Genomic DNA, 20,917 nt, shown 5'->3' on the forward strand with positions numbered 1-20,917 from the left:
ACAGCCAGATCAGTGAGCTTCTGGAAGTCTCTGGCTTCCCTGCTCAATAGCGCCTGTGTCTACAGGGAGAAGGGAAAGGGGTGGCAGAGAAAACCCCTGGAACAAAGAGCACAATTAGTGTACATCATTATGGCACTAAAGGGCTGAGTTGTTAAATATGTTGCAGAATGTGGCTTCTAAGCACTTTGATACTGGGGATTGAACCCAGGGACATTCTACCTATGAGCTACACCCTCTACCCTTTTTTGTTTGTTTATTTTGAAAAAGGGTCTCACTAAAGTTGCTGAATGTCTTGCTAAGTTGCCAAGGCTGACTTTAAACCTGGGATCCTTCTGTCTCAGCCTCCCAAGTATTGGAATTATGAGTGTGTGTTCCATACCTGGCTCAGGTAAACCACATTTCTTGTATAGGTATTCCCTTTGCAGAAAAGATTTTAGGGCTATATGCTTTATTCCACTGTAATTATTGCTAATATTTCTAGAATCATGCAGAGGACTGTACAGGTATAAATGTAATGGTGCCTTTTCTTTTTATTTGACAGGGTTTCGAAGTCAAAACTTGGAAAATTAACAATGGCAGGAAAATCCTCACTTTTTAAAGTAATTCTCCTGGGAGATGGAGGAGTTGGAAAGAGCTCTCTTATGAACAGATATGTAACTAATAAGTTTGATGCCCAGCTCTTTCACACGATAGGTGTGGAATTTTTAAATAAAGATTTGGAGGTGGATGGACATTTTGTTACTCTGCAGATTTGGGACACAGCTGGACAAGAGCGATTCCGAAGCCTGAGGACACCATTTTACAGAGGTTCTGACTGTTGCCTGCTTACTTTTAGTGTTGATGATTCACAGAGCTTCCAGAACTTGAGTAACTGGAAGAAAGAATTCATATATTATGCAGATGTAAAAGAGCCCGAAAGTTTTCCTTTTGTGATTTTGGGCAACAAGATCGACATAAGTGAACGGCAGGTATCTACAGAAGAAGCCCAAGCCTGGTGCAGGGACAACGGCGATTACCCTTACTTTGAAACAAGTGCAAAAGATTCCACCAATGTTGCAGCAGCCTTTGAGGAAGCAGTTCGAAGAGTTCTTGCTACCGAGGATAGGTCAGATCACTTGATTCAGACAGACACCGTCAGTCTTCACCGAAAGCCCAAGCCAAGCTCATCTTGTTGTTAATTGTTGAGATTGTCGGTGCAGTCTAACTCACATGTACACACAGTAAACATGAGAGTGGATAAGAATTAGCATTTGCAGCAGTGTATCATCTACTAATAAAATTAATGTATATTGCTGCTTCATTAGTTGCTGGGAGAAGGGACACATCCACTTTGAAGGAATCTACTTACTCTAATGGCATCTTACGTTAATAAATTGTAACGGTTGTCTAATGTTTCTTTAAATATGTAAGCTAGAGCTAATAAGTGAGATGACCAAGACTTTAATTATAATTAAAACAAAAAGTTGACTATTCTAGAAGTTACACCTGGATTGTTTCCCCCCTGGGAAAATGGAGAACGACTTTTATAATGTGTATATTTTTATGTATTTAGCATTCTATTCTTGGTTCAGGGGAAAAATTCCTAAAGCAATAATGTTAAAATACTAAAAATTAAAATCTAATGCATTTACATTGCATTGTTTTTTTATTATGTCTTCATCTCTTTAAAATTATATGTGTTCATATCCATCCTACATATTGCTAGAATTGATTTAACTCACAATTGCTCCTTATGTGCTAGCCATGCAAACCCTGCGTTCTCAACACAGAAGCTGACTTTATCACTCTTGGAGGAAATAGTAAAAATTGTACTCTGTGAGAGGATAAATGAAGCCATCTTTATGGATAAGGTATTTCCTTAGTGTCTTTTGTATCACTGAACACTGTAACTTGCTCTTAAGATTTTGCTACAATGACCAGACTTGATAAAAGCAATTTTTGGTCCTTCAATGGACTACACCACTGATGACACTCCTATCCTGGGGAGGCAAATCAGAGCTTAGACGTCAGTTATGTGGATAAGCCTCTCAGCGTGGAACCCTGGGGTGAGGGATCTGGTTGTGATAAGGAGAGCAGAATTTGAAAAACTAGACTGATACATTTTTGTCCTGATCCTACCCATTGGGAACCACTGGAAAAACAAAATTCCAGTAAGCTAAGCTTTTGAAATTTATAATATCCCAACATAAGGGACAATTTTGCCATAGGGAATATTATAAATTTGGCAATTTCTTCATATTCTCATGTTAGAACTAGCTGTAGTTTTAATTACAATTAATCCCCTCAACTATAATCCTCCATGTAAAAAACAAAATAGGAATCTACCATTACCAAATTGTTGTATATTATATATTCTTCCCTTTGCTTTTCCTTTAGTAGGCTTATCCTAAGGACTTTTAAAAAATCAAGTATACCCACTGTCTGGTTACTTGCCCTTTTCTCTTAATATAGCTTGACATGTTTTTTTCTTTTTTGATTTTTTTACTGGTGCATTGTATTCATACATCTTAATGGGATACAAGATGGTGGACACATACATGCACACATCACCCATTTAGCCCTTACCGAGTTCCCACCCCATTCCCTCCTCCTCCTTCTCATGTTTGGCTTAGTACATTGATATGTTTGTTAAAGTACATCATGTGCATTAGAGAATTTCCGTCTTCTTCCCTCCTATCCCCTCAGGTCACCTTATTTGCTCATCTATAGAATCTTCTTGTCTACAGTTCCTCCTTTGACCCATTTTCTCCCTAGCTTTTGCATATTAGGGAGAGCATCTGATTTCCTATTTTTTGTGACTGACTAGTCTCACTTAGCATAATGTCCTCAAGTCCCATCCAGATCCTTTCTCAGCCTCCCAAATGCTGGGGTTTACAAGAGCATGCCACCACACCCCAGTTCCAAAGACATTTCTATAGTAGATTTGCCTTATTTATTACTGGTATGGATGCCAATCTAAACACTATTGATACTAATTTTTCAGTAGTATATGAATGTGCCAGCTTCACACACCTCCATCTACAATAGGTATTGGATTAATTTTTTGCATAAGCCGGGCGTGGTGGCGCACGCTTGTAATCCCCGCGCTTGGGAGGCGGAGAAAGGATTGCGCAGGTTCGAAGCCAGCCGCGCTGGTGTAAGAGACCCTGTTTCCAAATAAAAAAGTATAAATAGGTCTGGGAGTGTAGCCCAGAGGTAGAAGGGCTTCCAGGAACCCCAGTACCACCAAAAAAAAAAAAAATAAATTTTTTGCATAAATAGTCACATGGTTCAAAATCATAAGGCACAAAAGACAAATGCGAATACACATGCCCCCCAATTCTTGTCCCTGGAGGCAGGCAGCTATTGGATGTTTCTTGGGGTCTATCTAGACATTTAGTAAGAATATACTGTTATTAGTTTGATAAAGTAGTCATAACAAAAGATTGCCCTCAACAGAAATTTTCTCACAGTTCTGTAGGCTGGAAGGCTAAGATTAAGATGTTAGCAGGTTTGGTTTTTCCTGAAACCTCTTTGGCTTAAGGATGAGCTGCCTTTTGGCAGTACCCTCAGTATTTCCTCTGTATGTTAACGACCCTGGTGTCTGCTAGTGCTCACATCTCCATACAAATATCAGATTGAGCTAGGACCTACACAGATGACCTTGATTTAATTAATTCTTTAAGGGCAAGGCCCTCTCTCCAAATAGAATCACATTCGGAGGTACTGGTGGTTAGGGCTTCATCTGAATTTTAGAGGGACACAACCTGTGTGTTTAGGCTTTTGTGTTAACGTATATGTTAGGTATCTGTATAGATTAGATCTTTGTTTTGAAAAAGATTTGTGCTGAGGACTGGCCTGTTTATGTTAGGCAAATGCTATACCACTGAGCTACATCCCCAGCAGATGCAAGGTTTTGATATAATGCTCATAGTCTTTTTCTCACTGTCAGACACATCGGAGCCTCATTATGGGCACACTCAAGCAGGGAGTACTAAACAGACTTTAATACACTCACCTACCAGATCCAAGGTTTGCCAGCCTAGCAATTCTAATTCTCAGCCCCTGGCTTCTCCTTAAACCAGTCCTGGTTCAGTCGTAGCTGCCTGTGTTTACTCCACACCTGTGCCTGGAGCAGCTTCCCTATGAGGCTCACCTCTGAGGTCACACTCATGACTAGACTTCCCCTTGAGCTCCTTCAATGGCAGTCACACATGAAAACTGGCATTTTACTCCGGGCATATACTTACACAGGGTATACATCTCTAGTTCCCATCTCGCCTTTGCGGGTCTGGAAACAGGAAGGCTATTTGTAAGGTCCCACCACTACACAGATGAGCCAGGGCCTCAAGTAGTCTCACCCCTATGACTTCCTAATACACTGCCACTCTTGATTGGCTGGCATTATAGCTCTGGGTTATATGCTCATTGAGGTGTGGGGCAGGTTATATACAATAAATACACATTTGGCTCTCTCCTATTAGCCCGGCTGAAATTACTCCTAAATTTCTAGATGATTATATTGTCCAATTCCCAAAGCTCTGGCACCTAGTTGGAAGTATTCTGAGCTGTCTAATGCATTCGTTTGCAGACTTTCAATAGGGGAAATAAGAATAAAACAGGTAATATTGGGCACGACTTTATTTTTTATTTTTTGTGGTCTGGGGGTGGAACCCAGAGGCTTTCTACCTCCAGGCTATACTCCCAGACCCATTTTCTATTTTATTTGGAAACAGGGTCTCACAAAGTTGCTGAGAGCCTCACTAAGTAGCTGAGGCTGGCTTCGAACCTGTGCGATCCTCCTGTCTCAGCCTCCCAAGCACGGGGATTACAAGCGTGTGCCACCACGCCTGGCTTAGGGCACGACTTTAAAATTGGATATCAAATGACCACAATCTTGAACACAATCTTTTATTTAAGAACTCAAATAAGTAGAGAGCAAAAATTGATGGCAACAACTTCACACAACAAGGCCAACTTAGAATTACTTGCTCAAAAGTTATTCAGAATGAAACAAAACTGGAAATGCTCAGAAATAGCCCAAAAAGCTTCTGGTTATATTACTTTTTGATGTACATGTAGTATTTTACAATCAAATCACACACATTTTTTTTGCAGTACTGGGGATGGAACCCAGGGGCATTCTACCTCTGAGCGACACCCCCAAACCTATTTTTTACTCTTATTTTGAAACAGGGTCTCACTGAGTTGCAGAGGGCCTCACTAAGTAGTTGAGGCTGGCCATGAACTGTGATCCTCCTGTCTCAGCCTCCCAAATGCTGGGATTACAAGCGTGCGCCACCACGCCCAGCTTACATACTTCTTATAGTACACAAGACACCACTCCTGGCCCTCTCTGGCGTATAGACTAAAAGGTCATGTGCAAAAAATATGTTATCCAAACTTTATAAAGTTCTCAAATTGCATTATAAATTTTTACAAGTATAGACATCAACAGGTTCATTTAACACTGTGTTTACTATCTGGAGAGAAAGGAAAAGAACATAAGGTGATAAAGGCAATACATTTTACTATTATTTGTAACTGGTCCATTTTACACACATGGGCTTGGAATTCTAGAATTACAGAAAGATCACTCTTAGCCTCAAACAGGCAGGTAGGCAACAGTTAGCACTGGAACCCTTTTTGCTTCCACTTCTTTAAGAACACAAATAAGGAGAAGGCGACCTGGGGATGGAACCTAGGGGCTTTCTTCCTCCAAGCTATACCCTGAGCCCTTTCTTATTCTGAAACAGTCTCGCTAGTTGCTGAGGCTAGCCTCAAACCTGTAATCCTCCTGTCTCAACTCCCCAAGTACTGCTTCTTAGGTGGTGCTGTATACTATAACCTTTTGTAGCATCTCCAAAACGTAGCAAATCCAAAATGAATCAACACGCTTGCTTTCAAATTCACTCACTTCTACAGAATCTTAGTTTTAAATCGGTCTACTAAATCTGTGCCATTTGTTGCTTGAATTGTTACATCAAGACCAAGTTAACTGAATCAGGGAAGTCCAAAGCTTATCCTGTTTTTAAAATAAAAGAATTTCAAGATTATTGACAAAGAGCTTTCTATAAATAATACTGTTCTCAAGCAAATATGTTGATAACTAACATGAAACAATATACTACTTTTAAATATAAAATAAACCCCATTAAACTTAGATAATCTGAGACGAGAATAAGTTTTTCATGTTATTTAATCAAATTACTTAACAATGTACACATTCCTGAGTATGCCCCACTGTGGTGACATTGTTTATTTTGGACTTTTTGTGCATTCAGCTTAAAAGATGTTTCTTCCCAAGAAACTGAACTTTTCGGTCAAATGCGCTTGATCGAATTGGAGAATTGGGTTCATAAAATGGATTCATTGCAAACTAGGAAAGAAGAAGAGTATTAGTGAGTTTGTCAAAGCAGTAAAATTGACAAATCCTAGATCTCTTAAACAAATTCAAAGAAAATTTTAACTTTTCAATGAAAAGTCAGCTAGGCATTCAAAACACGTCTGAGGACCATATTTTTAAAGTTTCCCTGAGAATGCTATTGTTAAATACTAACATCACTTTAAGGAAATTTTTGTTACGGTGGTGTACCTTTGAGAGGTAAGTGGTATAATAAATAGGTATTGTGTGTATAAATTAACTTTCGGGATTCACCTTGTATATGAAACACTAATCTACTTGTACTCATTCTGAATACATGGATTCATCTACAAGGTCCTTTGGATTACATAAATGAAAAATCTGCCATATGTTCAGTGTCAAGAAAACATTGCTGTTATGCAGTAATTTTTAATCAAGGTTTTAACAGAAGTTTATGCTCTATATTCACTGTATGGTAGATGGAAAACATTTGAGATGAAATTATAAGGCAATTTCCCCCATATTTAGGTCGTTTCCTTGCTCTCTTAAGGTCCCCTAATAAATTCAACTATATGCACCAAAAGAGAAAGAATGACTCTCCTTTGCCTTCAGTTATTTTAAAAATAGCTTTTATGAATTGTTTCCCCGAATACATCTTAACTTAGCAGTAAGGCCTGCCTGCTGAGAAAGTTGCCAAACCTAGTTCTGACTGGGGGAAAGCTAGTCTGAAATGAAAACTGCCGAAGGGACTTATTCAAATAGGTTAGTGTCCCGTCAAAGCTGGGATCCTTTTTTAAAATTAGGGTTCTGAAAAATGATAGACTATACCTTTATATATAAGTCATAGACATCAGTGAAGAAGTTCTTTATTCCATCTTCTTGCCTTACATCATGAAGCATAATAAATCTCATATGTAAAATAGTTAAGGCATAATTTTATTAGAAATAAATAAATTAGTTAATACTATATTCTTCAAAGTAGTCACATACATACACTATTTTTTTCAATTTAAAAAGGTGAATACATAAGTTGGGTTCTAATCAATTTAGTTTTTTTTTTTTGTGTGTGTGTGTGTGTGTGTGATACTGGTACTGGGGATGGAACCCAGGGGCATTCTACCTCTGAGCTACACCCCCAGCTCTAGTTTTTATTCTTTATTTTGAAACAGGGTCTCACTGAGTTGCAGAAGGCCTCAGCTACTTACGGATCCTTCTGTCTCAGCCTTCCAAATGCTGGGCATACAAGCATGTGCCACTCTGCCCGGCCCCCAATTTAGTTTTATCTTTTAAGTAATCTTTTTTTTTGCAGTACTAGGGATTGAACCCAGGGGTACTCTACCACTAAGATACACCCCCAGCCTTTTTTATTTTGAGACAAGTTCTAAGCTAAGTTGCCCAGGCTGGCCTCAAACTTGCTGTTCTCCTGCCTCTAACTCCTGACTAGCTGGAATTACAGGCATGAGTTACCATCACTAAGGAGAGAATAATCCTTTAAAGTTAGAAAATACATGTAATGTAAAGGGTCTAAGTTAGTGATGCTAGCCACAAACCAGCAATGTTCCTGTCTTGGCCTCCCAAATACTGGGATTACAGACATGCATCACCACACCTAGATTAAACCTTAGTTTTATATGAGACTCAGTTTTTTCTTTTTTTTTTTCTTTTGTGGCACAGAGAATTGAACCCAGGGTCTTTCTACCTTTGAGCTACACCCCCAGCCCTATTTTACTTTTAGTTGAAAGTAGGATATCATTAGGTTGATGCGAGTCTCACTGCTGACTGAAACTGTCCTCAAACCCGCGATCCTCCTGTCTCAGTCTCCCAAGTACTAGGATTACAAGTGTGTGCCACTACACCTGGCTGAATCTTAGTTTTAAAATGATCTGTCAAACAAAATGTGTTTTTTTTTCCTAAAAAAAAAAGTTGCCCATAAGTGGGAATTCTTACCACTTTGAAGCCTACAGACTCAAAGCCTGGTATCTACGTTCTAGGTTGTTAAGGTAACCTTTAGTTAAGTACCTCTACTAATAAGGTAAGGATATGCCCGGCAGTGACAAACGCAGACACAAACCACTCATTGAACTTGTCCACAGTTTTCAAGTACATGTTGTTCGAAAGCCACATGTTTTCATCCACAAGGTCAAGAGCAGCATGAGCTATGAATTGGTTCAGATGACGATGATCGTCCTGAAAGAGCAGGAACAGGTTAATATTGCCATACGGCACCCAAAATGGCAATGCATTCTGTGAATTTTACATAGTTTTCTTGTAGGGAAAAAACTCTGTTTCATTTATTGTCTTTATGAGACAGAACACTTGTTTTCATATAATTTTCAGGTTTTTACTTGATATCTAAAACTCAACAAGAACAGAAACAGCCAATAAATATGTTCAAGAATCTATATAGAAAATTATATATATATATTTTGTGTGTGTGTGTGTGTGTGTGTGTGGTACTGGGGTTCCTGGAAGCCCTTCTACCTCCAGGCTCCACTCCCAGACACCTATTTTCTATTTTTATTTGGAAACAGGGTCTCTTAAGCCAGCGCATGCGCCTGGCTTCGAACCTGCGCGGTCCTCCTGTCTCTGCCTCCCAAGCGCGGGGATTACAAGCGTGCGCCACCACGGCCAGCCTGAAAATTATATTTTTAATATTGCAAGAAAGCAGGTACCAAGTTTCATAACCACTTAAGCATTTGCAAAACTACTGTATTTAAGAAAAAAAGTAGATCCTGCTTTCAAGAAGCTCTTAGAAGATGTGAGACACTGTTTAAGTGGATACAGATCAAGGAGAGCATTTGAGGCGGCCTGGGGCAGACGTCAAAGCAGAGCTGTAGGGAAGAGGTGCCTCCTGTGTCTGGGCCTCAAGGGCAGGAGGGAGTGGAGAGGGCCCAGCTTCCAGAGACGCATCACCAGGGAAACGGCAGAGATCTTTGAGATGGTATTCCTGCCAGTCTCCCAAATGATTCTTTCAGTAAATGGGGCTGATACGGCATAGGGATCTGGCAATGGCAGGAGGCCATGCTTAGCCCTGGCTGGGGGAAGTCATCTGTATTAATCCTGTCAGAGCTGACAGTGTCCTTTTGGTGGGCTAAAAGGGGTCAACTGCAGAGAAGGTGGGACTGACCCACCATAATATGGAAAGTTACATGTGATTACACCCTTACCCATGTGGAGTGTTTTTTTTTTTCTTTCCTTGTACTAGAGATTGAACTCAGGGGCATTCTACCTCTGAGCTACTCTCCAGCCCTTTTTGAAACAGGGTCTTGCTAAGTTGCCAAGGTTGGCTTTGAATCTGTGATCCTACCATTTTGCCTCCCAAGTGCTGGGATTACAGGCATGTACCACCATGCCTGGCTACCCCTGTGGAATTCCTTTCTTATGAAATGCATTTTTTAAAGAATATCTGTAATGGATTGAATTGGAGCCTCCCCCAAAATCAAATGTTGAAGTCCTAAGCCCCAGTACCTCTGAATGTGGCCTTCTTTAGAAAATGTGGTTAGTTAAGATGAGGTCATAATGGAATAGGGTGGGCTTCTAATTCAATATGGCTACTGTACTTTAAAAAAGAGGGAGATTTGGAGGCAGGGAGAAAGCCACATGAACGTAGTATCACATTCCCACAAGCCAAGGGATTATCAAAAGCCAGGAAAGAAGCCCAAACCAACCCTTCCTGAGAGCCTACAGGGGGAGCAGAGCCCTGCCCTAGGACTGTGGGATAATATGTTTCTGTGGTTCTAAGCCACTCAGGTTCCGGAACTTTGTTACAATAACAACAGGAAACTAATATAACCTTCTATTGAAGAAGCTGTTTCCACCACTGGGCTGGATGGAGCAAGCCAGATGCCCTGGTTCCCTTGCACAGCTGAAGTATGTTTACTTCACTCAGGTTGCCATGACAAAGTTAACTGAATCCTCAGAGAAATGGATGTACTTTGAGTCTGGCTCACAGCAATGTTTGGCATGATTTTAAACTGATGATCACTCTTGAAAGACTCGATGCAAATTAAAGAAATGCTTTAAAAGAGTGAATGATGGCAGGAGTAAGAACTAAGACAAAGTCAAGTGACAAAGTATTTGTATATGTGCTCCTTTGCCCTCAGGTCCACTGGGATGCATGGAAACTGTATGTAAGCAGAAATGTCCCACAGAACTACCACGGTTAGAGAGATGCCTCAAAACAAAGTTTTCATCAGCAGTGTTCCAGACAAATGTAGGAAAAGCTGGGTGTGGTGGCACACACCTGTATTCCCAGCATTTGGGAGGCTGAGACAGGAGGATCACTGTTCACGGATAGGCTCAGCTACCTAGTGAGGCCCTTTGCAACTCAGCGAGACCCTGTTTCAAACTAAAGAAAAAAGCTGGGCATGGTAGCGCACACTTGTAATCCCTGTGCTTGGGAGGCTGAGACAGGAGGATCACACAGGTTCGAAGCCAGCCTCAGCTACTTAGTAAGACTCTTAGCAACTTAGTGTCCCTGTTTCCAAATAGAATATAAAAAATAGGTCTGGGAGTTTAGCCCGGAGGTAGAAAGCCTCTGGGTTCCATCCCCAGTACCACAAAAAAAAAAAAAAAAATTAGGGCTGGTGGTGTAGCTTGAAGGTAGGTAGAATCCCCTGGGTTTCATCTCCACTACTGAAAAAAAAAAAGAATGTAGGAAAACAGCTGTGCATAGTGGTGCATGCCCGTAATCCCAGTAATTTGGGAGGCTGGGACAGGAGGATCTCAGGTTTGAGGTCAGCATCAGCAACTTAGCAAGATTTTATCAACTTAGTGAGATGCTGTTTTAAAAAAAGGGGAGGAATACAGCTCAGAGGTAGAATGACCCTGGGTTCAATCTCTAGTACTGCCCCCCAAAATGGGAAAATAATGCAGCATTAACACCTGATAGATAATACTTTCAGCAAATCACTATTGCATTTTGTTGGCATGATTTGAAAAGTTGAAAAGCATGTGGCACTTAAGATTGTGCATTATGGTTATTTTAAAATATGAACTTCTCTTTAGGGGCATTAAAACCTATTTTTAGAGGTTGGGAGAAACATAGCATATGTGCAGCAACTTATTAGGAACATGAAATAGTACAAAAAAGTGAGAGACCAAACTGTTCTCTCTTTTGGTACTGAGGATTGAATCCAGAGGCATTCTAACTCTAAGCAACAACTCCAGTCCTAATTTTTTTTTTTTGCAGGTCTGGAGATGGAGCCCAGGGGCATTCAAACTCTGAGCTACACCCCCTGCCCTATTTTTTATTCTTTGAGACAGGGTCTCATTAAGTTGCGGGCAGCTTCACTAAGTAGCTGAGGCTGTCCGCGAACCGCGACCCTCCGGTCTCAGCCTCCCGAATGCTGGGATTACAAGTGTGCGCCACCACACCAGGCTCTATTTTTTTATTTTGAAACAGTGTCTTGCCAAGTTGCTGAGACTGGCTGGGAACTTGTGATCCTCTTATCTCAGCCTTCCAAGTACTGGGATTACAGGTATGTGCCCATCTGCTCTCTCTTTTTGAATGGTATTGGGGATCCTATCTAGGGCCTGGCAAGTGCTTTACCACTGAGATATATCCCCAGACCTTTTCTTTTTCCTTCAGTAGCGGGGATTGAACCCAGAGGCAATCTACCTCTGAACTACACCCAAGCCCTATTTTTTTCTTTATTTTTGAAACAGGGTCTCACTAAGTTTTGGAGGGCCTCGCTAAGTAGCTGGGGCTGGCCACAAGCCTGCAATCCTCCTGTCTCAGCCTCTCCAAGTACTGGAATTACAAGTGTGTGCCGCCATGCCTGGCTTCCCAGAGCTTTTTATTTCTTTTTTATTGGTGCATTGTAGTCATATATCTCAATGGGGTACAAGATGGTGGAGGCATACATGCACACATCACTCATTTAGCCCTTCCCCAATTACCACCCCACTCCCTCCCTCCCTATCTGGGCATCATGATAATCTCTGCTAAATGTGTGCTGAATTAAATGCTGAATAAAGTCCAAAGACATTCCCTGGCTGGCTTCTCTCAGCCTGGGGCTCCAGACAGAGCCTCATTAGACTGTGGTGGGATTCAGTTGCTTCAGGTTTCCAGATCTCTTCCAGTTCTAAAATTATACCATATTATTACAACAGCATAAAAACTTAGCGGAATTTAATGTTTCATACGCACTTTAGATTCTGCTTTCCCAGCTGGCAAAAATTCCATTTCAAACACTGGATTATCATGGTGGCCAACAATTACAAAGTAGAAGCTTCCAGACATTATCTTCAATGTGTGGCTCCTAAATTAAATGAAAAATAAGACACATTTTTAGTACCCAATACTTAAAATCCAAAAATGATTAGCACGAAATCTGTTTTTTTCCTTTATCTTTCCTAAAACTTGGTATTGTAGAGGAAGATACCACCAAGCTTGACATGCTTTCCAGTATACCATCAGAGACATGTGACTTTCTGAACTATACAAATTAGCTATTTGTGATATGTCCTATAGAATTCAATGTACTGTATTCTCAGAGGGAAACTAGAAAACCTCTAATATGAAATTCTAAAGGCAACATTTTCATGATGTGGAGGTTTGAAACACTTAGCCAGGGTCCCGATATGTCAGATGGTTAGAAAGTCAGGTTTAATTTGGACTGGATCAGTCAGCATTCACATTAACATCTAGAAAGATTAATGGAGGGTGCTGATTAGTTAAGTATGATAAGAGAGAAAAAGGCAAAGGAAATAGCTTGTCTCAGAAATTTCTAGGAGGCATCGTTGAGAGGAAGCTAAAAAGAACAGTACTCTAGGTCATTTACACAGAAAGGAGACTAGTATTTGTCTATGGATTGCATGCTATCTTTGTCTTCTTCTAGTGTACAAATTTAAGTCTCCACAAATGCAAGAGCCTATTATATGCCTCTTCAACACCAATTTATAAGTAAGAAAGAAACAGTTTTGTATTTTAGAAAACAATGCAAGAAATAATACAAAAAGAAAAACACTCTGAGGCACTGAAAGGTCTTGGAACTAGGGTTAACAGATTGACTAAAGAAATAAAACTAAGAGAAAATTGGAGACAGGAAATGAGTGATTTCATGGCTTTTAACACAGATCATCTGAAAACTGGATTGGGAGATGGAAGGACAGAAAACTAATTGATGGCTAGGAGGGGGATGGATTTACATGTGTATATATTTTAAGTACATGGTAAGACAAAGCTAGGTCCAAGCCTAACCTTGCTTCTTATTAGCAATGTGACCACAGGCAGGGTCCTTAATCTCCCATTCTCTGTTTTCTCATCTGTGCAACAGAGATAACATCAGAGCTTCCTCAGATGTGCTTATGAGTATTATACTATCTAAAAGCATGCATAACATGAAAATCTACTGCATGATGTCTGGCTTTCAGAGTAAGTGCTGAATAGATGTTATGTAGAATTACCTGGAAGAGCATTTGTACAGCAGAATGTGGCAACTAGTAACTCCTCAATGTGGGGTGGGAATCTAGTTAAATGGAAGGGTCCAGTCAGCAGCTTGGACATCTGGGACAGAGCCCAAGACTCATTAAGCCACACTGGGCCTTCTGCTTATTCACACAGACCATGTAGTGAAATGAAAAGAAATATAAAATATGTTTCCTAATGGACAAAACATCTTGTAAAAGACAACAGGGCACAGCCGGTACTTTTAACTAGAATAAAAGGTTATGACTGTGGAAGAAAAGGTAGATGGGAGATTCTTTTACCATGATGAAGTAGGATTTAAAACATTATTTAGGGCAGGGACTGCTACTGTACAAACTGTTGGCCAAAGCTAGCCTTGTGCATTCTTTTATATAGTCTAAGGCTGCTTTTACCCTTTAATGGCAGAGCTGAGCAGCTGCAAAGGAGACCTTCTGGCTCACAAAGCCAAATATATTTACTATCCAGCCCTTTACAGAAAAAAATAAAGGAAGATAAGAAAAAGACAGTAAGACTAGGTAACAAGGACAAGGACGAATGATACAAAAGCTATGCAAAATTAGGAGAATTGGCAATAAATCTCCAGTGAGGGAGATTTCACTGGAGGGGACTTGAAATTTGAACCAAGTAAAAATGATATCATGAATTATGGTTGGAATAGGCTTCAGATTTGGACTTTGCCAAGGAAAGAGCTCATTTATTTAGCACAAACATTTAAACAGCAGCGGCAGCAGGAAAAAAGAGCCACATAAGCAGCAGAAGGAAGCATGTGTATAAGGAAGATAACCCGCATTCCTCCCCACACACTCTCCCTTTTATGGAATCTGCAAATGGGAGAGAGGCATAGTGCTTAAGTATAGCATGAAGATAAAGAGAAAGCGAAGTGCACAGATGTATATGAGTTATCTTACGAACCACTCAGCTGGGCAGATGAGAAAAAGCTTTCTTTATATACATTCTATTCTTGACTTCAGCTGCCAATAATTTGATTTCACAAACTGCTAAATAGTTAAGAAGGTCTGGAACTCTCCACTCAATACTTTCTGCCAAAAAAAAACCCTCACAGGTGAAATGCAAGAACTGAAAGCCGTGGTAGAAAATAACTCCATTGTCTCAGACACACCTGCAATCATTTAGCAATTACGTGCAGGTTCACCACCAGCAGGCAATGGGCAAAGGTGACATGCCTCTGTTGTCCAATATATTGAACTTTCTGCAAGGATGGAAATGTTCCACGACTAGACCGTGCAATACGGGAGCCGGGAAGCATTCAAAATGTGGTAAATGTGACTGAAGAACTGAATTTTAAGTTTTAGTTAAGTTAAATAGTCACATGCGACTAGTGGCTAGACTATGTGACAGCACAGCTCCAGATCAATGACTCCAAACTCTTATGAAAGATTTGCAACTATCACCACCCACAAAGCAAGTGTTACTTGAATTTCCAATATATAAAACAAAGAGTAAGCTGGGCATGGTGCTACATGCCTGTAACCCCAGTACCTGGGGGGCTGAGATAGGAGGATGACAGGTTTGCAGCCAGCCTCAGCAACTTAGGCCCTCGGCAGCTTAGACCCTATTTTAAAATTAAAAAATAAGCTAGACATGGTGACACATACCTGTAAATCCCAGTCTTCAGCGGCTGAGAAAGAAGGATTGCAGGTTTGAAGACAGCTTCAGTAATATGGCAAGACTTTCAGCAACCTAGTGAGACCCTGTTTCCAAACAAAAAATTAAAAGGGTTGGGAGTGTATAGAAATAGAATGGCCCTGGCTTCAATTCCCAGTACCCCACCTCACGCACACAGGGCTAGGGGGGTATAGCTCAGAGGTAGAATGCCCCTGGATTCAACTCCCAGTTGAACCCCCCCATGTTAGTGTGTGTGTGTGTGTGTGTGTGTGTGTATGTATATAGCATCTGCTGTGGTTATGCATGGTTAAAATGTCTGTGATGGCATGAGTATGTACCTGATCAATTTTCCCATTACTTTAAACAGAAGCTCTTGAAGCATCTCCAAGGAAGGCCAAGTCTAGAGGTATAGGAGGTAGCTACCAAGAACTTGGTAATAGATTAAACTGGGAATTTAAGGAAAAGACAAGGATCTAGGATGGTTTCCAAATGCTAGATCAGGTGATCATGCTAAGTAATGCACCTTCTCTGAAGATGCCCATGTCCTAATCTACGGAACATGTTAGGGTTCCTCGCAAAGAGGACTTAAGGTTGCAAGTGGAATTAAAGCTGTTCATCAGCTCATAGGGAGTTTACCCTGATATATCCTGGCGGAACCAACATAAACACAAATGTAAAGGGGAATGAGGGCCACAAAGGAGGAGAATCAGAGGAAGTGTGCGTATGATTGCGGTCACAGCGATGCAACATTCATGGCTTTGAAAATGGAAGAAGGGGCCACAGTCAAGGGATGCAGGGGGCCTCTTGAAGCTGGAAAACAAAGAAAAAGATACTCCTAAGAGCCTCTGGTAATGAAGATCAAAACAGGACCGGTAACCTGTGAGTCTGGTGTCGGAAGGACAAAAGCCAATAAAGAACACAGTGTAAAATATGTTAAGAAAAACAATTCTTAAGTTTCTATCAGGAAAATGGAGGGGACAAAGGTCAACTGCTTCAACTACTTGGTTGATATAGATCTGCTTAACTTCCATTTTCTCTGTTAAAGAGAATGACTTTTTTTTTTTTTTTTCGGTACCAGAGACTGAACCCAGGGCATTGACTTTCAAACAGCAAGCATGAAAGAAACCAGGTTAGGCAGGATGCAAACTTCAAGATAAGCATAGTAAGGCAATAGGCATTTCAGCCAGGCACGGGGACACATCCAGTAAACCCAGTATTTGGGAGGCTGAGACAGGAGGATCAAAGATTCAAGACCAAACTCAGCAACTTAGCAAGACTGTTTCTGAATAAAAAATAAAATAGGGGAGGTAGAATGCCTCTGGGTTCATTCCCCAGTACCACATACACACAAAAAAGGCATTTCAATAAATCTAAGTCTTTAGGCCCTGGCCAATCATATACCTTGGATTAACAAATGTGATTACATATCTACTGTGACATTCGATAAATCACAGGCATAGAAAAATGTCATGCCCACAGAAACAGGTAAATGTTTTCAGAAACAGGAAAAGGAGTTATCTCAGTCTATAAATAAGTACATTCAAAGAGACTAAAACACCAGTAAAATATGTATCAAATGCCTCGTTTAATTAGATACCATATTGAAAGCTTTTGTTATGCATTAACTCTTTAATATGAATTCCTAGGAAAAATACATTATTAGTCAATCATATACTCCACTTATGCTGAGAACAAGTCATAACAAACTTAAATTTTCTGTTTTGGAAGGGAAATGTGGTTGGCACACAGAAAATCACTTTGTGGGGTATTATGGTATTTACCTAAGAACAAACTGGAGACCTATAGCCTGGGTGATAAAACACAGTCTTGCTAGAACCGTGCCATCTATGAGAACCAGACACACTGACTTGTTTACTGTGGTATCCCTAGAGCTACAAAAGTGCCAGAGGCCAGGTCAGCACACTTTATCTGCTAAGGGATGATTCACAGCTGTTTTGAGTGTTAATACCTGCAGAATGTTGAATGTTCTATGTCAATTTATGGCTCAGGGTCTCTACATAGGCTTTGAGGTTAACCTTAACTTAGTCCAGCCCAACATCTGGAACAACTTCAACATTTAAAGATAAATACAAAAGATAGCTAATTCATTAGAAGGAGACTTCTCCATGGCTAAAAGAATCAGGTGAAATTAACAAGGTATAATTTAAGAGGATGAAAAAGCCTTGCACTTTTTTTTTAGTCAACTGCACAACTAGAGGAGAAAAGCCTAGAGGAAAAAAATCACCATTTGGGTATGGCGGCACATGTCTAATCCCAGTACTTGGGATTCTGAGACAGGAGGATAACAGGTTAAAGACCGGCCTCAGCACCTTATTGAGACTCTCAGAAACCTAGCAAGACCATTGTAAAACAGTAAAAAAAATTTTAAAGGCCTGGGGATGTAGTTAAAAGGTAGAATGGTCCTAGCTTCAATTCCCCGTAGGAAAAAGAGAGGCAATTTATCTATATGAACCCAAAATTTTAATTTACTGCAAACTCCGTAAAAGGCAGCAATTTGACATGATGGTCAAAATAGCTAATACAATTCTAGGCTGCATTGAGAAAGATGATGTCTAAGCAAAGCTGGGAAAGGGCTGATGTCATCTCTACTAATATCTTTGAGGAAGATACTCAGTTCTGGGAATCACATTTTAAAAGGATCAATAACTCTAAAATATGTGTTTTGAAGGGGCAGGACCTAGTCTAGGCAATTCTCTAGAAACAAAATGAGAGGAACTAAAGGAACCATTATGTTTACACCAAAGGGGCAAAGACTTTTGGGTGGGAGGGGTGTACAACAAAGTACTTTTTTTGGTACTGGATTGAACCCAGAGACATTCTATGTCCAATCTATGCCCCCAGTCCTTTTAATTATTTTTTATTTTGAAACAAGGTCTCACTAAGTTGCTCAGGATGGCCTTGAATCTGTGCTTCTCCTGTCTCAGCCTCCCAAATATTGAGATTACCAGTGTGTGCCACCATGCACGGCACAGTGTTATTTACAAATATGATATGCTTTCTAATAGAAAAGGGATTTTTTTTTCCTGCGGTATTGGCTTGATTGGGGCTGGCAAAGGGTTTCATATAGTGAAAGAATTCTAATTAACTGGTACTGACTGCCAGGAAATGGTGTTGAGCAAGAATCTGAGGCAAAGTACAGTCAACAGTAAATTGCTGTATTCAATAATTCATATCTGCTATGGGTTTGGGCAAGTGCAGTGCCTACACGAGAGCCAAATGTTTGTTAACTCTGGTCTTAGACTTAATCCAAACCACTGTACACACAGAGGTCAGGACCACTCATTCGGAGTTACAAGGAAGCTAAAAACGTTTAAGATGTTGAATTTGAAGTGGCAAGCGAATGTGAGACAAAATTCAGGTATCCCAGTTCCAAGCCCATCTACTTTTATAACAGATCTCTTTAGAGCCTCTCAGGAAGAACTTTCAGAAAACTGCTTTCTGGGCTGCAAAACTAAACTGGCTTGGCATGGCGCATATCTATTGCAGAGAGGAGCAGTATGAATTCTATTGGTAGGTTTCTAGTGGGAAATTTCTCTTATTATTATAAGCTATTTCCCCACCTTTGAATGAGTTTATGCTGACTCTTGGAGAACATTTTATCTACTTCTATTCAACTTTGGGACCAAAAGTGAGGGTGGGAGCGAAAGTATCTTCAGGTGTCAGGAGTGGTGGCTCATACCTTTAATATCAGTTACTTGGGAGGCTAAGAAAGAAGGATTGTAAGTTCAAAACAAGCTTTGGCAGCTTAGTGAGACCCTCTTTTAAAATAAAAAAGGGCTGGGTTGAACACCACTGGTTTCAATCCCCAGTACATATATACACATATGTGCACTGAAGTTTATATAAATATATATACACTCCAGGCATTGATGCTTTTTAAACATCAGAGAAGCCGGGTGTGGGGGCACACACTTGTCACCCAGTACTTGAGAGGCTGAGACAGGAGGATCACAGGTTCGCAGCCAGCCTCTGCTACTTAGTGAGGATCTCTGCAACTTAGTGAGACCCTATTTCAAAATAGAGAATAAAAAATAGGACTGGGGGTGTAGCTCAGAGGTAGAATGCCTCTGGTTTCAATCCCCAGTAACGCCAAAAAAATCCACAAAAGTCTCTTCCACAATTATTTCCGACAAAAACCTGCAGGCTGTCCATCTCCTCTGAAGTCTGTTACTCTTGCTGCCCTTTTGAATATTTTTAAATTTTTCACAACCATGGGTCACTCCCTGTACTTTTCTCCAGTGTTGTGCACAAAGCTGACACTGACCCAAGTGTGTCCTCATAGGACTTAGATCTATCTTATGTCCTTAGCACACAACTTTAGAATCAGGCCAGAACCCCCACTGTCCCCAAGAAGAGTCTTGGCTTTTTATTCCTTTGCTCATTTTCTCCTTTCTCCGATGTTCTCCTTTTAGTTCACCACCCAAATCCTACCTATCACGACACTGAAAAGTCACACTTTTTCCATAGAGATGTTCTTACCACATTCACCTTCAACATCCTCTTCCTTTTCTAAACTCTACCCTTTCTACAGCGTGTATTTGTTCTCATACGTTTTGGGCTGCAAAGTTTTTATTACTGGTTCCTTTCCTTTCCAATTGGACTTAGCATCTTAGGGGGCGCCAGATCACCTTTTTAATCTTCTTCACAGCTCTTAACGGTGGGCACTCTATAAAGCTGAACTCTGGTTATCAACCGGGAGCGATTTTACCTCCCAGAAAACACTTGGCAGTGTCTGGACACGGACACATGTTTGGCTGTCACATTTGCGAGTACGGGTGGGGTGCTACTGGCATTTAGTAGGTACAGACCAGGGACACTGTCAGTCTCTAACAATACATAGGCTAGCCTCCTTCGACAAAGAACTTTCCGGCTCTAAGTGGCAATAGTGCCGCAGGTAAGAAACACTGGGTTTGCTGAAAGACCCAGTGAGAGCTAAGCCTCCGAGTGGCGGACATTTGCAGGTCGAAACCTGGTGTGGATTGGTAGGGTGGACTGTGACCGAATCGGCCGGGGGCTGGCCGGACAGGACCAACAGGACGATGGAGGGACCGGCTGTCCCCGGCCGGGGCGGGGTAGAGGTACAAAACCAACATCCGCATCACGCGGGGCCTGGGACGTCCCCCAAGGACCCAGAACGCCCGCCCCCCACTCGCTCCAACTCCTACCTGTAGGGAGACACCAACAACGGAAACGCCCAGTCAATTCACGCGGCGGAGATCCGCGCCCGGCAGCTTCGGTCCGGAACGCCAGGAGAAGTTCTCGCGAGATCTCTACAGACGCGTCCTCGCGAGATGTGGGCGGGACTTCCTTTTGGGGCTGAGCAACTGTGCGCACGCGCCACAACGCTACAGCTTAGGCGGCCCTGAGGGCTAGGCGGAATGGACTCTGAGCGGTGAACTGTCCGGGTGTGCCCCCGCCGCCCTTGGTCCCCCACCTCTCCGGGTCTCCACCCTCCGGCACCCTTTGTGAGGGCGTCACCTGGGTACGGCCCCGCC

General features: G+C 41.3%; 2 protein-coding genes across 2 annotated transcripts; one reads left to right on the forward strand and one right to left on the reverse strand.

Annotated features, from left to right (window-relative positions):
* Positions 1 to 572: 572 nt before the first annotated feature.
* RAB9A (RAB9A, member RAS oncogene family) lies at positions 573 to 1,178 on the forward strand (the record flags this gene model as incomplete). Its single annotated transcript, XM_080719364.1, has 1 exon — positions 573 to 1,178. The coding sequence occupies one exon, from the start codon at positions 573 to 575 to the stop codon at positions 1,176 to 1,178; it is 606 nt and encodes a 201-aa protein (XP_080575490.1).
* A 5,081-nt stretch (positions 1,179 to 6,259) lies between these two features.
* TRAPPC2 (trafficking protein particle complex subunit 2) lies at positions 6,260 to 12,587 on the reverse strand (the record flags this gene model as incomplete). The annotated part of the gene is made up of 4 exons (XM_080719550.1): positions 6,260 to 6,358; positions 7,172 to 7,255; positions 8,384 to 8,530; positions 12,495 to 12,587. The coding sequence occupies 4 exons, from the start codon at positions 12,585 to 12,587 to the stop codon at positions 6,260 to 6,262; spliced, it is 423 nt and encodes a 140-aa protein (XP_080575676.1).
* Positions 12,588 to 20,917: the final 8,330 nt, after the last annotated feature.

This window comes from Muscardinus avellanarius, assembly GCF_963383645.1.
Source record: "Muscardinus avellanarius genome assembly, chromosome: X".
In the NCBI taxonomy this organism is placed as follows: Eukaryota; Metazoa; Chordata; class Mammalia; order Rodentia; family Gliridae; genus Muscardinus; species Muscardinus avellanarius.